This window comes from Phaseolus vulgaris, chromosome 10 (genome assembly GCF_051622355.1).
Source record: "Phaseolus vulgaris cultivar YP4 chromosome 10, ASM5162235v1, whole genome shotgun sequence".
In the NCBI taxonomy this organism is placed as follows: Eukaryota; Viridiplantae; Streptophyta; class Magnoliopsida; order Fabales; family Fabaceae; genus Phaseolus; species Phaseolus vulgaris.
Window position 1 is genome coordinate 31,709,006 of NC_143507.1, and position 15,270 is coordinate 31,724,275.

Genomic DNA, 15,270 nt, shown 5'->3' on the forward strand with positions numbered 1-15,270 from the left:
AATTTACTGTGGATATAATTTTGAAAGTAAGCAATATAACATTCAACAGTGTTAATATCTGAATTTATGATTGTTTACATTTCCAATATTCTTAGGAAAGTAAATAAAAATATCAAACTAATGCACTTTCAAGAATCCAGATAATTTTATTATAAATTTCGAAATTTAAGGTGTATTTACCAAATTCAATTTCAAAATGAAGGAAAATTTTGGAATTTCAAAAGTTCATTGGGTGCAGGTTAGAATTGAGTGGGTGCAGGAAGCAAAAGCCCCAACACGAAGTTATAAAATGTTTCCTCTCTCCACCGTTAATTGTTTCATTCTCTGTTCCTTCCTCAGCAACCCTAAGTTTGAGCTCTTTGCAATCGATGGCTGGTGAATCTGATGTGCCCGTAAACACCCTCTCTTGCGCTAACTGTGGAAAACCCGCCAATCTTCAGTACTCTTTCCTCTCTCTCTCTCTCTGTTGTTTATAGCTGCTCACTAGTAGCATAACTGTGGCCACTTTTTTTTTTTAATTTAAATTGTTTTGGATTGTATGTTTTTGTAATTGATATGTGGCAAGGTCTTAGCTTTTGGCATTGATCAAAAGAGGGTTTCATGGTTTTAGCATAAGTTGTTGTTTTTGCTGCTGCTGGCAGCTTGTAAATTTGATGTTTTCCTTTACCCAAAAGTGTTGCATTGATATGCTGGTGGTTTTGATCAATAGAGATGGTGAAAAAGAAGCAATCTTCGGGTTGTTTATGGTGATCTTGCAATTGGGTGATTATGGTTTGGTGTGATGATGATAAAGAATACGTGAAGGGGATATTTTTAATTTAATTTTTCTCTTTTTTACCTCAGGTGCCCAAAATGCATGGAGTTGAAGCTTCCACGCGAAGGTTCGGCCTTCTGGTTTGTGACTCTTCCTACTTTGCCTGTTATATTTGCATTTCGAAATCCTTTGTTTTTCTGCTGTCATTGATGGACAGTGTGTTTGTACCGGTGTCTTTAATTTGTGAATTATTATATTTATGCTAAATCAAATATAATATGTGTTTGGACAACTGTTAAAAAGTGAAAAACCACGTGGAAGGTATGAATAACTACTAGCTTCCAGTAAACTTGAGAAACCACATCTAAATCATGGGACCAAACACACAAATAGACTCTGGCTTCACTTGGATCCTCTTTTTGGACATTTTAAACCCAACATGCATTGAGTCTCAGTGGACTGATATAATTTGATATAGCCACTTAATGCTAGTCTTTTAGAGTAAATTTACGGGAGTTGTGAAGGTGTTTTTTTCTGTTTAGTTTTTTAGAAAGTCATTCTACACAAGACTTCAGTTCTTTAAATATTTTGAAAGTGATAAATGGCCCTTCTGGTTCCTATAAGTGCTAATTGTCTTCATAATCTTCATGGAATATAATACCAGTATTCTATGTTTATCAAAGAATGCCATTAGTGTTTTACATACCAGATAGCAGCTAGTCCCAAAACCACTGTAGTGAAGGGGATGCCATTGTTGCCCCAGATGGCACCATGTAGAAATTGTGGTTGACCCTGGTTGCTAATGAGAGAACAGTGAATTTTTAGATACTTATTATTGCTGAAATTTACTTCTCACAGTCTTCATATCCTTTATACTTGATCCAATTTTGATATCTTTTGACAGCTCTCAGGAATGTTTCAAGTCTTCATGGAGCTCGCACAAATCAGTGCATCTGAAGGCAAAACTATCATCACCTGACACACAAAATTCAGGCTCACTTGGTGAAGGTTGGCTATATTGTTTGAAGAGAGGGCAGTCTCGAACACCAAAGCTTCCTTACTTTGATTGGACCGGGTAGGGCTTTGAATATCTTCATACTATAAACATTCAAATCCCCACAATTTAAATAATACTAGTTCTTGTGTTCGTTATCAGAAATGATATTTCTCGTTTTTCCATTTCAGAGGCCTTTTGTGATTGTTCATTGTTCCCCTTCTTTTCATTAATTCTTACTGCTAATTATTTGTTTAATTGTTGAAACCAAAATTTAACTTTTGCTCTTGCTAGATCACTGCGGCCATATCCCATTTCTATTAAACGGTTTGTCTCAGATCAAATAGATAAACCAGATTGGGCTGATGATGTAAGTTATCCGAATTCTTCCTATTTAAATGCTTAGTGTCTTCCCTGATTTAACTTATTTTGCTTAAATACCTTTGGAAGTTATCTTTTGATTACTTAGAGGAGGGTCCATTGGTTGCTGAATTGTTTTTATTTCTTTTGGTGTTTAACTTCTAGGGAATTCCCAAAATTGAGCCCAATAGTGGTCTGCAACATACTGTTGAGGTGGGTAATTTTACAATACACGAGTAGATGATTTATTATGAAATGAAAGATCGAATTGGACATTTTCTTTATTCTTTTTATTCTACATTCTAACTTGAATTAATGTGTAGGTTAAGTCTCCAGATCAAATTGAGAGAATGAGGGAAACTTGTCGGGTAAGTTCCTTGCTACTCTTTGTCTCTGTAGATTTTCTAATAGGATGATTTTTTACCTGTCTGCCTGCCATCTCTGTCATAGTTATAAATCATATAGTGGCGTAGAACAACAGACTATCATATCTTAAAATGCGATAGCAGGATACTGGGTAGTAGGATGACTGTTTTACTGATTTTTTTTTTTATATTAGTTAAATAACTAATACTATGTATTTATAAATGTCAGAAAATAGAAAAATTACTTAAAAAATCATGTTTTTGAATTCAGTGACAAATTGAGGAGCTGTTTAATATGAGTAAACTTTGGTGATGGAAGGTCTTTTACATAGTTGTTTATTTTCTATTTTGTGTTTGTGTAAACTTTAGGGTCTCATTAATTGTGAATTGATTTATACTTTGTAGATTGCGAGGGAGGTGTTGGATGCAGCTGCTCGTATTATTCAGCCCGGTGTGACGACTGATGAGATTGATAGAGTTGTTCATGAGGCAACTATTGCTGCAGGTGCTAATTTTAGTGATTTCATTTTAACACACTTCAAAATTTACCAGCTTTAGTTATTGAGTTTTAGTTAATTTATCAATCAATGAATGAAGCTAAGATGCTTCAAATTAGCAGTCTATTTTTCTATTTATAAATAAATATATAAACCCTAAATAAATACTCAGTATCTATTTATAATATCTTTTGCATTTTCTTTTTAAAACATGCATGCAAATAGTAATATTGCAATACCTAAATTAAATACAAGTTTGGGATGAATTACTTTTGGGAAAATAATCCTTTTCTTTTTCGAAACTCTCTTTAAGAAATTGGAAATCTGGAGTAGAAGGGTGCTGTGTCGGGTCTTCTAATCTTTATAATTTATCTCATTTCCCTGATGTATGTTGTGCATTTTATTTTCTTGTATAGAAAATGTTGGCATTACTCTATCTGGTTAGTGTTGAGTATGTATTTCCTGTTATTTAGGGATCTAATAATTTATTGTAGAATACAGAGAAATATCTCTGTAATGCTGTGTAAAACTTTGAAAGAATTGCATTCTTTCCCCCTTCCTCCTTTTGTTGTACTATTCATTCCAATAATCTATTATAGGAAAAAGAAATTTACTTTCATCGAAAATAGGGGGCCAATCTCTCTGCTTACCAGAAATGCATAGTCCTGGAAAAGTGATGAGCATTACACTGAGAGTAGGCCTTGTTGTAATTCTGTTTCCAAGATGGCTCCTTGCATGGTTGTAAGTATCGCAGGATACATGATTTGCGATACGATTTGCAGCCCCCACGATATATATAGTAGGAAAACTTGTTTGTGCCCCTAAATCAGTGATGTATCGTTCCCCACGATATATATAGTAGGAAAACTTGTTTGTGCCCCTAAATCAGTGATGTGTCGTTCGTATCACACTTGGAATCGCAATTCTAACAAGAAACTTAGCCTGAATCGTGGATTTGGGTCTCACTCCAAAATGGGTGGGGTTGCATGACCCGGTTTGAAAAAACCCTAACCTGATTAATTTTACTGTGAGCTAGAAGAGATACATACCAATTCTTGCTCTTCCTTGCTCCATTTGCCATGAAGGGTTTCTTTAGTGTGTAGAGGAGCCCATGCGAAAACAAAGAGGCAGCGGTAGCGACAACGCCCATGGAAAATGAAGAGGCAGCTGTGCATATGAGAGAAGACAACCCTAATGTTGTCTCTTTCTTTCTTATTCTCCTTGGGCCAAACATTTATCAGCCCAAATATTTTTTTTCCATTTAACAAAGGAGTTGGGCCATACACCCAGCCCAATCCAATCATTATAACATTAACCTAATATGCCGGGTTATACAATCACTCGTTAATGTGGTTGATATTATTAATTATATCTTTACATATTTATATGTTATATTGTTTAAATGTTTATGAATCTTACTATTCACCAAACGATTCCCGATTCAAAATATAAGCTCTCTGATACATAAATGTATCACGAATCAACTACCGTGGTTCCTTGAGTTTCTTGATGTCATTGTGTTTTGTTTATTACAGATAGTCATTGGTGATAATATTTTTTTTTTACTTTTTACCTTTGCAGGTGGATATCCATCGCCTCTCAATTACCATTTCTTTCCTAAATCTTGCTGCACGTAGGTACTTTTCTTCTGTAATGTCATATTTTTCTCATATTGTCTAGGTATATTTTAAGAGTGAAATTTGCACTATATAACAGGTCAGTTAATGAAGTAATATGCCATGGAATCCCTGATGCAAGGTAGAGTTTGCTGTGGCCTTTCAAATCTATTCATACTGTGGTTTTTCTTTGTTGTCAGTATTCAGTTTTTCTTGTGGCTGTAATTATTGTAAACTAACTTTCCTGACTGGTGCTTCCGTGGTACTTGAGACTTGATCAGTCTAAGTGCCACTGACTCACTGAGGCATGATAAGGTTAAACTTGAGATATTCTCTTTATAATATAGTCATTGTGCAGGAAGCTTGAGGATGGTGACATTGTAAATGTTGATGTCACTGTGTACTATAAAGGTGTTCATGGTAAGTTGCTTAGCATGTATATGCTTCACAGTTCCCTTTAAGTTTATAAATCGATTATTGGTTAATTTTGTTAATTGTTATGCAGGTGATCTCAATGAAACATACTTTGTTGGAAATGTTGATGAAGAGTCTCGCCAACTAGTTAAATGCACTTATGAGTGTTTGGAGAAGGCAATATCCATTGGTATATATCCCATTTGATTTCAATTCTGAAATTTCTGTGTCTTGTTTAAGTTTCAAATATAATTGAATTTTTTGAATCATTATAACAGTCATGGATCTCTTGTTTGTTTTTTTGTCTGATGTGTATCTTAAAATTTGTTATTCATAAACAAAATTACAAATTTGGTCTTAAAATTGTTGATTTGGTCCTATCTCCTAAATCCCAAATTTTAATGTAATAAACCATCTAACCATAGGACATCAGAACATGTTGAGTAAGTAGTGAATCATGTATTAGCTACTTGATATGTTGTAGATAAATATGCATTGAAAGTATTAATAATTGATGATTACGAATGACCATACAAGTATGCATTTTGCATTCTGATTCTATTGTGTTTTTTTTTTGGTTTAAAATACTTATATAATTAAAATGTATATAATATTTTAATAATTTAAACTATGGGATCCTGATTCTCCTTTTTTCGGCTAAATTCAGTTAAACCTGGGATACGATTCCGTGAAATTGGTGAAGTTATTAATCGTCATGCTTCAATGTCTGGCTTCTCAGTGGTAATTTTTTACTTTTTGATGCTTTATTTTCTTAATCTATTTATTTTTATTAGTTCACTATAGTGAATTCTTATCATCTGTTCCTTATCCATTTTTTCCTTGGCCCCTTAGGTAAAATCATATTGTGGTCATGGAATTGGGGAGCTCTTCCATTGTGCACCAAACATTCCTCATTATGCAAGTATCCTTCCTTAGTTTTTAAGCACTGCAGGGTATTGGAATGCATTTTTGGAAATTGTTTTTTGCATCCTCTGATGTTTGATCTTATCGTTCAGCACAGTATATAAATTTATTAATATAAAGTGAGCAATTGTTTTCGTAGTTATAAGGGCTTGCAAAACTAGAAATTGTTCTATTGATGTTAGACATTCACTTTCTATTGACAATCCTCTTGCACATACCATCACTTCCTAGAAACATTCAATATGCACCTCTAGCTTTCTATCCTTGCAATAAAGAACAAAGATGGCTAGAAAGTAGAAACAGAACATGTAGAATGTATACACCTTAACCACTTACAGGAAATAAAGCAGTTGGTGTGATGAAGGCTGGACAAACTTTTACAATTGAACCAATGATCAATGCTGGTATACCTACACTTTCTAAAATCACTTAAAACAGATAACTGATGAACACATGCAACAATTCTAATTTTATTTTTTTAATAGGTGTCTGGCGCGATCGCATGTGGCCTGACGGATGGACTGCTGTTACTGCTGATGGTAAACGAAGTGCTCAATTTGAGCACACTCTGCTGGTAAGTGCATTTTTGTTTTCTGAGTCCTATTACAGTAGTCTGGCCATTCTCTTCATTTTTTCCTGCCGATTTAAACAGAGTCTTGATGAGCTGAAAGGTGATAAATAATTAGAGAAAATCATCATAATTTTAAACTTTGGTTGGAATTTTCAGTAACCACTAGTTCTTTACTTTGTCACCTTTATATACAATGTTAATGATATTGATGTGATATAAGCATGTAACTTTTATAATGTGCAACTAAGCCTTTGCAAACTATTAGGATACCAAACAATGTCTTGGTACAATGTAGGTTTAATTTTTTTTGGTATAATAATGTAGGTTCAAACCAATAATCTTATGCAAAATATCTATGTTTTAATTACACTGCTATTTAAAACCATGGTGGCTTGTCTATCTTTGTTTTGGTCAGTGAATTAGTGATTTTAATTTAGACTTATATTTGGTCTCTGAAGTATAGATTAGTAGATGATGACTATTTTTAGATGATTGAAGCTATCTAATATAGTTCATGGTTTTCATGATAATTAGGTGACAGATACTGGTGTTGAAGTCTTAACAGGGAGGTTGCAGACATCACCAAATGTTTTTCCTTGGCTAAATTCATAATTGGGTGAATCAGTATTATGGGGACAGATGCTCAGTGTTAAAATATAGGAAGTATTTATCTGGTTTTGGTATCATCGTGATTGTAAGGTATACAAAAAAACAAGAAAAATTCAATTGAGTTTAGGTGAAAAGTATGATCAAGGATATTTTTATGTAATCGAAGAAAATTAATTCAACAATTTTGCCTTGTGTTATTTCTATGCTTTGGTAATTAAGACAATAATAATGTCTTAACCAAGTTTTGACCACCAGGTCTTAATTACCACATTTTTGGGTTAATGTTTTGTAGAAATTTAATTATTGTACTTCTATTTGTCTGTTCTTCGTTTCCATCATTAGAGGCATGTTTCCAAAGATCATATATTATATGCAATTGGGTAAAACATTGAAAAGTATGTCAATGCAACATGCTATTGTTTTTGCCTGTTCATTTAGTAGCACTTTGTATAATAGTTTTCTAAAATTTTTAAGTAACAAAAGTATTTAAGTATTGATATTTAAGTATTTCTAGAAGGGGATAATAAAAAAATGAAATAAAATTTCCCATCAGTTGAAAAATATAAAGTTAGAAATTATGGGTTGTTCTTAACTTGTAAAATTATTTATTTTATCTTTTTCTTTCTTGACCTTTTCAACTCATTTTTCTCTTTTCTGTAAATCATTGAGAAAAAATTTCTTTTTGTTTTTTAAAATTCTTTATAAAGAAGTGTGTGCAAATAGAAATTATATTCATGTTTGATATTTTGTAGTGTGCTTAAGAATATGATATTTTAGATAAAGACACTTTAAGAGTTTATACTTTTAAAAAGTTATTAAAATAATAGAGTTTATTTTCAAATTGAAATCTGAACCAATAATTGGATTTGGCCATGCTCATCCATGTATGTCTTTCTGTTTCTCCCACTATCGGTTCCTTATTATTTCTTGCTACATTTTATACACAAAATTAAATATAACTATAGTTTTCCGATATAATGTATAAGATTATAAATATACTTCCAACATAACCAGATTATGATTATATTATTATAAGTATATATGTAATGAAGTGCTTTTCAAAAAGAATTGTTATTGTATTAATTATTATTCTGAGTAAAGACCACCACTTCTAAGATGGTGTTGACCATGAATAATAGAAGAGTTTTCAAAACCTATTTTTATTAATAATTATTACTACAACAATATAATGAACTAATGCACTTGAGAACTAATGTCAACATGCTATTTATGTTCCCATTCCTACGTTAAGAATAACTCTCCTTTCATTGCAATGTTTTCTTTTGCTTAAATTTACTTTTGCCAGCTAATATAATATAGCATTAGTCAATTACTCCTAAAATATTTTTCTACCAATGGAAAAACTTAATTAAATTCTAATTCGTACCGTCTTATATATTAATATTTTTAATTTAATCTCTCTTAAAAACTTTCTTTTAGTTGAGTGTTTAATATATTTTTATTTTCGTATTAGTATTTTTCGTTGATTCTTATTAATAAAATGAGGTGATTGTTTTTATTCATGGATTAGTATTAGTATTAGTATGAGGTAATAAAATGAGGTGATTGTATTAGTATTAGTATCTCTTTCACCTTACTTCTTTCTTTTTTTGAAAACTCATTTCCTTTGGAAAGTAAATTGAGTGGCGAGTTCGAAGAAATTGAAGAGAAAATACACGAGTTAATGAACAAATTAGAAATAAAAAGATAAAAATAACAACGTCATCTCGTTGATAAAATCATACTAAAAATATATTTAGGTGAAAATAAAAATATTTTAAATATTCAAAAACCAAGAAGTTTTAATAGAAATTCCTTTCAAAATATTCAAATTGAGATTTTTAAAACTTAATTAAGCTTGATGAAAATAATAAAGATATATTTCATTCTTTAGCAAATAATTAATCACATCATTAATAAAAATTATAATTAATATCAAACTAGTTTTTCTTGTCAAATCAGAAACACTACAAGAAAATCATGAAATCAAAGCTAATTTTAGAGACAAAAAATAATTAGTTGTTATAGTGACTAAATTAAAAACTATTTTAGAGACTAAATAAATTTTTGGTTTCTAAATTAGTTTTTATTATTGTTATCTAAATTGATATCTAATTAGCAACTAAGGTTTTTGCTACCAAATTTAGAATATAAATAATTGGTAGTTAAAACCTTGGTAGCTAATTAGATACCAATTTAGAAATTATTTCACAATAATAGAAAATAATTTAGAAACTATTTTTTTTAGTTTATAAAATTGTTTCTAATTTAGTTATTATTGCAACTAATTATTTTGATCTCTAAACATGGGTTTCTATTAATTAGTGAAAATTCTATATAAACTTTCATGATATTATAAGTCATAAATGTTTTATTGGAGAAGTTGGTAGTGTTTTTTCTTAAATAAATATTAAATAAAAATGAAACTCATTTTTATATAAACACATAATTTGTCAAATAATATTCGAAGCCTTCAGGAAAACTCTCCCTTCATGTGCAGGCCTTGATCACTTGTCTAAACTTGACCCTGATAACCAATAACAAATTGCTAATAACACAAATAAACATAAACAATGATGAGATTAATTTTTTAATATCATGATTACACCAAAAATTAACAGGAATCATAACCTACCCAAAGAAAAAAAATGTGTATCATACACATGAACAAACAATGGGTGGTAAAAAGATAAAGCAAGTTAGGTTTAGGAATTATTGGTGGTCATTGTGGCTTTCTGGTAGGTAGATGCATATCTATGAAACAAGAAAAGAGCATTACTTGTAACTTGTGCAACATTCATGGCCTTAACCTTAATAGAAGCCATTCTCTTACTCATCCTATGCCCAGGAAATGAGTACACACAACTACTAGCATCTGTCAAAGCAGTGCTCACCCATGTTTCAACATTGCTTATGTGCCACAACATCTTATCATTCATGCTTGATCCATGCTGGTTGAACCTACGTAGTTCTTTCATGGCTTGGCTTATTTGTTCCACACTATCAGTGATTTGGTTCACACAATCTTGCACTGTTAGGTACTCTCTTTTGTTGCTCTTGATGGCTTGAAGTTCCTTTGCCACTTTCAAAAGGTACCCTTTTGTTTGGACTGCCCTAGAGAGGCTCACTGAGAGGGCATGTTGAGCCAAGTGTTGTGGGCCATTTAAGGAGGATTTGGCATATTGTGCTAGACAACGGATGCAGAGATTGGGATAGAGGGTGCCATTGCAAGAGGACTCTATGTAGGCCATTGTTTTAGGATTTCTGTGCCTTGTCAATGATGATGGCTCAACTGGGGCAGCAAGAAATGAGAATAAGAGAGAGAGGAAAACAACAAACAATGTGAGGTTGAGTTGTGCCATGTCAAAGTTGAGTCTCAAGTAAAGCTTTCGGTTAGCTGTGAGCCTAATGGCAGAGAGCTTTCAAAGGTATAAAGGAGATTTTGGTTGATGAAAATGGCAATGGGGTGTGATGCTTAAATAGAGTTCTTCACATCACATCACATGAATAGGATTGAAAATAAAATTATAAATGGAGTTGGGTCGGTCAAATGAAAAATCAAAGATGATAAAATATAGCATTGATTACATTATGTTGTTATCTTATGTGTGGATGCTAAGACATTCTTCTCATAAATGTTACCAAGAAAATACTTGTTTGGAGTAAAACCTAGTTTAAGAAACTTGTTTTTATTTTATTTGATTGAGGGCGGTGGTATGTGAAGTAAATATGTGGTTCAAACTTTAGTGATTACACGTTTAAAATTGAGGTTAGACTTTTTTGAATAAAGATTTTAAGGAATCCATGCAAGTGGCAAGTAAAAAGGGATATGGAATATATGATGCTTAATTAGTAAGGAAAAGTTAATACGAAACTTGAATGAGTAGGGATCGAGGGGCAACGTTAAACTTTTTAATGCTACACTTGCGGTTCTTTGTCCCTTGGAAAACAAGGGGATACTAGAAGACATGTGATTTAGAAGATTAAGTAGTAAGGCAAACCATAATTATGCTTACAATTTGATGACTAAAACTATGATGATGCTTCATTATATGAAATATTAGTTCTTAATTTTGGAAGGGACACATTCATGAATTATTGATTCTTAATTTTGCAAGTGAGTCATTTAAATAACTTGCAGGACACTTCAATTATCCCGTGATATAAGTAAGATGTGTCAAGTCACAATCGAATCGTGATATTTTAACTGATATGCATTTTAATAGAAAGAGTTATTACGCTAGTACAAAAAGGTATATTAACGACGATTAAAATCAACATTTAAAGACGGTTTCAGAACCGTCATTATTGGAGGTTTTTCACGATAGTTGAAGAGCCGTCGTCAAAAAGTGGGGGTTTTTCACAACGGTTGATGTAACCGCCGTTATAAATGGTTTCGAATTTTCTTTAAAATTTTTTTGAGGGACTTTTAAACCGTCGTTGTAAGTAGGTTCTTTAAAGACGGTTCCAGGGGAACTGTCGTAATATGTATGAATTGAAAAAAAAAATTGTTTTTAAAAAAAATCTCAAACCTGCATAAAATTTTCAAAAACAGAAAATCAAAACATTTAAAATCATAATTTAAATATAAAAATTACATACAACAAATTATAGTATTATACAAAAAAGTTTAGCTAATATATGAAAAAGTTTGTCATTCTAATGATTTATCTATCCTAAAGTGTTATACATGGTTACAAAATACTTTGACCATGTTGTTCTCACATACTCCAATGCTTCCGAATCTAACGGGTGTTGATCGTTGAAGAACTGTGACATTTGAAATTTTTTGAAATTAGTGCATGAATAATAAACCCCAAATTTTAAAGTGTTTATTGTATTGAGGTATTATACCTGATCCCAACCTTTATTAATTCTAACTTGCAAAATAGTCAACATCCACTGCATAACATAATAACCACACTCATAATTTCCAAATTGCCTGTTGCACTACATGTGAAAATAAATGTATTAAATGAGTGAGTGAAACACATTAAATTGAGTGAACAAATATACTTTAAATACCTTAAGGTACATCCAAGTGAGTTTTGGTGCGTTTGAACTTCTCCTTCCACACAACATATTATATCCAGAATAAGCACTAATATAATAAGATTTCATGTTAAAATACATAACATTATATAATGTATAAGTAATAATAAATGTTAAATGAAACTTTCGTACCTATCTATAATGTTTTTAAAATAGGTAGGGGTTTTTTTATGCAAGGAGCAAAACCATCCAGCGGTATGATGTTGAACAAATATGATCAATATTTGCCATTGATGCCTATATAACAAATCAATTAATTAGTTTATCTTATTTCAATAATTTATTATCACTTATTTAATAAATAAGGACTTACTCATGGATGTACGGAGCAAAATAAATTTGTTTTCCACCATTCTTTAAGGTAGTGGTGATGTATGTTTATGTTTCCGACTTCTTGTTTCCAATTAATTGAATGACTTGAGGGTTTAAAAACCCATATATATTGTGTTTCCCCTCATCCAAGCATAATCCAAAAAGATACCTAAATTTCAATAAGTTAGTACTAATATATTTAATAAATAAAGTATAAAGATTTTAATATTTGAACTTACATCATCCATAATTGCAGAACTGTTATGTTAATCTCTTGATCTCCGGATGCAAGGTCCAACAAATCTGACATGTGAACGTACAACGGTAGATTACTATGCCTTCCAAAAACATTGGCATCCCATGGAATCTCTAAGACGGTTGTATCTAAAGCTGTAGCAACTTCCACCAATGCCGCCAGAGGATCATCAATGGAGAATATTTTCTTCTTTCCTAGAGGCAGTTTTGTCTTAGGTTCCTGCTACTCATCAACAAACAAACAAATACTTAAATTAATTAGAATGTAATATATCTGATATATAATTTATTAGTATTAGTGCAAAGATATACCGTAGAGTCTATAGGTTTGACGAGATGTCTAGGCCAGGCAACGAAAGTATGTAATGCCTCTGCTACAATTGTGACTTCTGATGTCGGCACAGGAACTGCAAGATCACCATAAAGGACCTTCTCCACTGTGACCTTCATGAAATTAGAAGGAAGAGGCACATTGTGTAACATTGTGACCCCTTCATAACACTTACCCAAGGCAACGAATCGGGTCAAAGAATTACACTCAGCATATAACTCGCATTGGCTAGCCAAAGTCATCTCCCGATAGATCAACCGCCGAACAACTCCCTTTAGTGCTGACTTTCTTAATAGGAAGCGGAGGTGGTTCATCTTCTACCATAGTAGGAGGTTGCTGAGAGATTCCTAAACCCTCCAATCGCTTTTTGAACTCCCTTTCCATTCGCACATTAAACTCCTCCATGAAGCTTTTTCTAAGCTCTTGAGTTACCTCAGCTTGCCCCCCCCCCCCCCCCCCGTCTTACCGCGGCTGCTGGCACGGAGTTAGCCGGGGCTTCTTCCTCGAGTCCTGTCATGATCGCGCACTCGACGAAAGAGCTTTACAAGCGGCATTGCCCTTCTTCACTCACGCGATATTGCTGGATCGGGCTTTCGCCCATTGTCCAAGATTCCCCACTGCTTTAACTGCTCACGTAAGTAAATACTCTTGGCTAGGTTGATTGGAGGATTGTTCCTTGCTATGTGATGAATGTCCAAAGTATGATTGAATCCCAACCCCATATCCAGCTACACGAACACATCCAGGGTGCTCAGGTCATCCGAGAGCAACATTAAGAATATCATTGCGACCACATGGATTAAAAGTCCCCTGTGTTGATTGCTCAGCAAGAGAATCCTAAAACAAATGAAAAGAAATTGTCAAAGTTGAACACATTGAATTTAAAATAACACATAGAAAAGATATTTCTTACAATTTGTTCAACTGTTTGTTCTGTAGACTTAGAACTCCATGTCCCTGATGGGTTTATACGGGCACCCTTCCACATCTCATGTCGGGGTGGTGGGGATGGAGGCCTCAAAGAATCTACACTATTCATTTCCTCAATGGAAGTAGAACGTGCTTTAATCTTTTCTTCAAGCATTTTCTGCTCTAACAACTTATAAATACCACGGGACAATAAGTGTGGGGTATCATTATGTCTCTGACTGACTTTTGCTTTGTTTCGAACCTCCTATCATAACATTCAAAATTTAATAATACATTATATAAACTATATTCAAATATAAAAGTGATATTAACCTGCCATTTTCAGTTTGTCGAATCTGCACAAACTGCTGCCAAGTTTCTTCATCAAGGGATGCATATTTTGTACAAGGATTTTCTTCTTTCCTTACACCATATATAAAATCTGTTGTCAATTTTGATTTGAACTGACGAAACTTGACACCCACATCAGAAAAAACCTTCGCTTTCAAGGTTTCCACATTCGGGATCTTGTAATGCGTCTACATTATTTGAAAGAATTAGTTCACAAACAAGAACAAAGTATAAAAGAACTTTAGATTGAACAAAGTAAAAACAATTACATACCAGAATATCTTGCCAAATCATGTTTTTCTCGTGGTCAGTCACGTGATCCCAGGACTCAGTTAAGATATAGATCCTTTCACGAGACAGTACTCCGAGATAACTCCTATATTTCTTTGCATATTGCCCAGTGGCCACACCAGTGTGGATATCAATAGACAAAGGTATTTTGTCATCTTTATTTATCTTTTTAAACATATTCTTTAATCTGGTAGGTCCTCTACCAGTTTTTGAACGAGAAACTTTATCATCTGCCATGTTCCTGTTATCAAGAATATGATAAGCATTAAGAATATGAAATATAATTAAAATTATATATTGTAAAACTAAACATGAATCACATGCACATACAAATATATATTCCTTTGTCATGATCATTTCGAGTTGCATGTACAACATCAACAACATCCTCATACTCTTTATTGATGGTCGTTCTTGCAAGTGATTCAATCTCACAAATGTCATTGTTTGTATCTTCTGGGTCATTATGTTGTTTTTTTCCATGTAGCACAACAAACTAGTGGTCAGACGTAGGATCTTGGATATAGAAAATTTGGGAAGCTTGATGTGCCATTATGAATGGTTCGTCATGATAACCTATCTTTCGAAAGTCAACCAAAGTCATTCCTGATTCATCAACTTTGACACCAGTCTTATTGTCAACCCACTTGCATTTGAAAAAAGGT

General features: G+C 32.8%; 2 protein-coding genes across 3 annotated transcripts; one reads left to right on the top strand and one right to left on the bottom strand.

Moving 5' to 3' along the window:
• The first annotated feature begins 296 nt into the window (after positions 1–296).
• On the top strand, positions 297–7,301 carry LOC137818098 (methionine aminopeptidase 1A). Of its 2 annotated transcripts, none has more exons than XM_068621326.2 (16): positions 297–439; positions 844–894; positions 1,659–1,829; positions 2,043–2,118; positions 2,274–2,321; positions 2,432–2,476; positions 2,879–2,978; positions 4,552–4,603; positions 4,687–4,728; positions 4,945–5,006; positions 5,092–5,190; positions 5,668–5,741; positions 5,853–5,922; positions 6,263–6,328; positions 6,410–6,498; positions 7,030–7,301. In XM_068621326.2, exons 1-16 carry the CDS (start codon positions 369–371, stop codon positions 7,105–7,107), a joined length of 1,194 nt encoding a protein of 397 aa, XP_068477427.1. In that variant the 5' UTR covers positions 297–368; the 3' UTR covers positions 7,108–7,301. The 2 variants fall into 2 exon arrangements, with proteins under 2 accessions (XP_068477427.1, XP_090152160.1); XM_090296034.1 differs by having other exon boundaries at positions 315–439; positions 4,552–4,607.
• A 2,371-nt stretch (positions 7,302–9,672) lies between these two features.
• LOC137818848 (pectinesterase inhibitor 9) lies at positions 9,673–10,562 on the bottom strand. Its single transcript, XM_068622477.2, has one exon. It carries the CDS (start codon positions 10,464–10,466, stop codon positions 9,810–9,812), a length of 657 nt encoding a protein of 218 aa, XP_068478578.1. The 5' UTR covers positions 10,467–10,562; the 3' UTR covers positions 9,673–9,809.
• Positions 10,563–15,270: the final 4,708 nt, after the last annotated feature.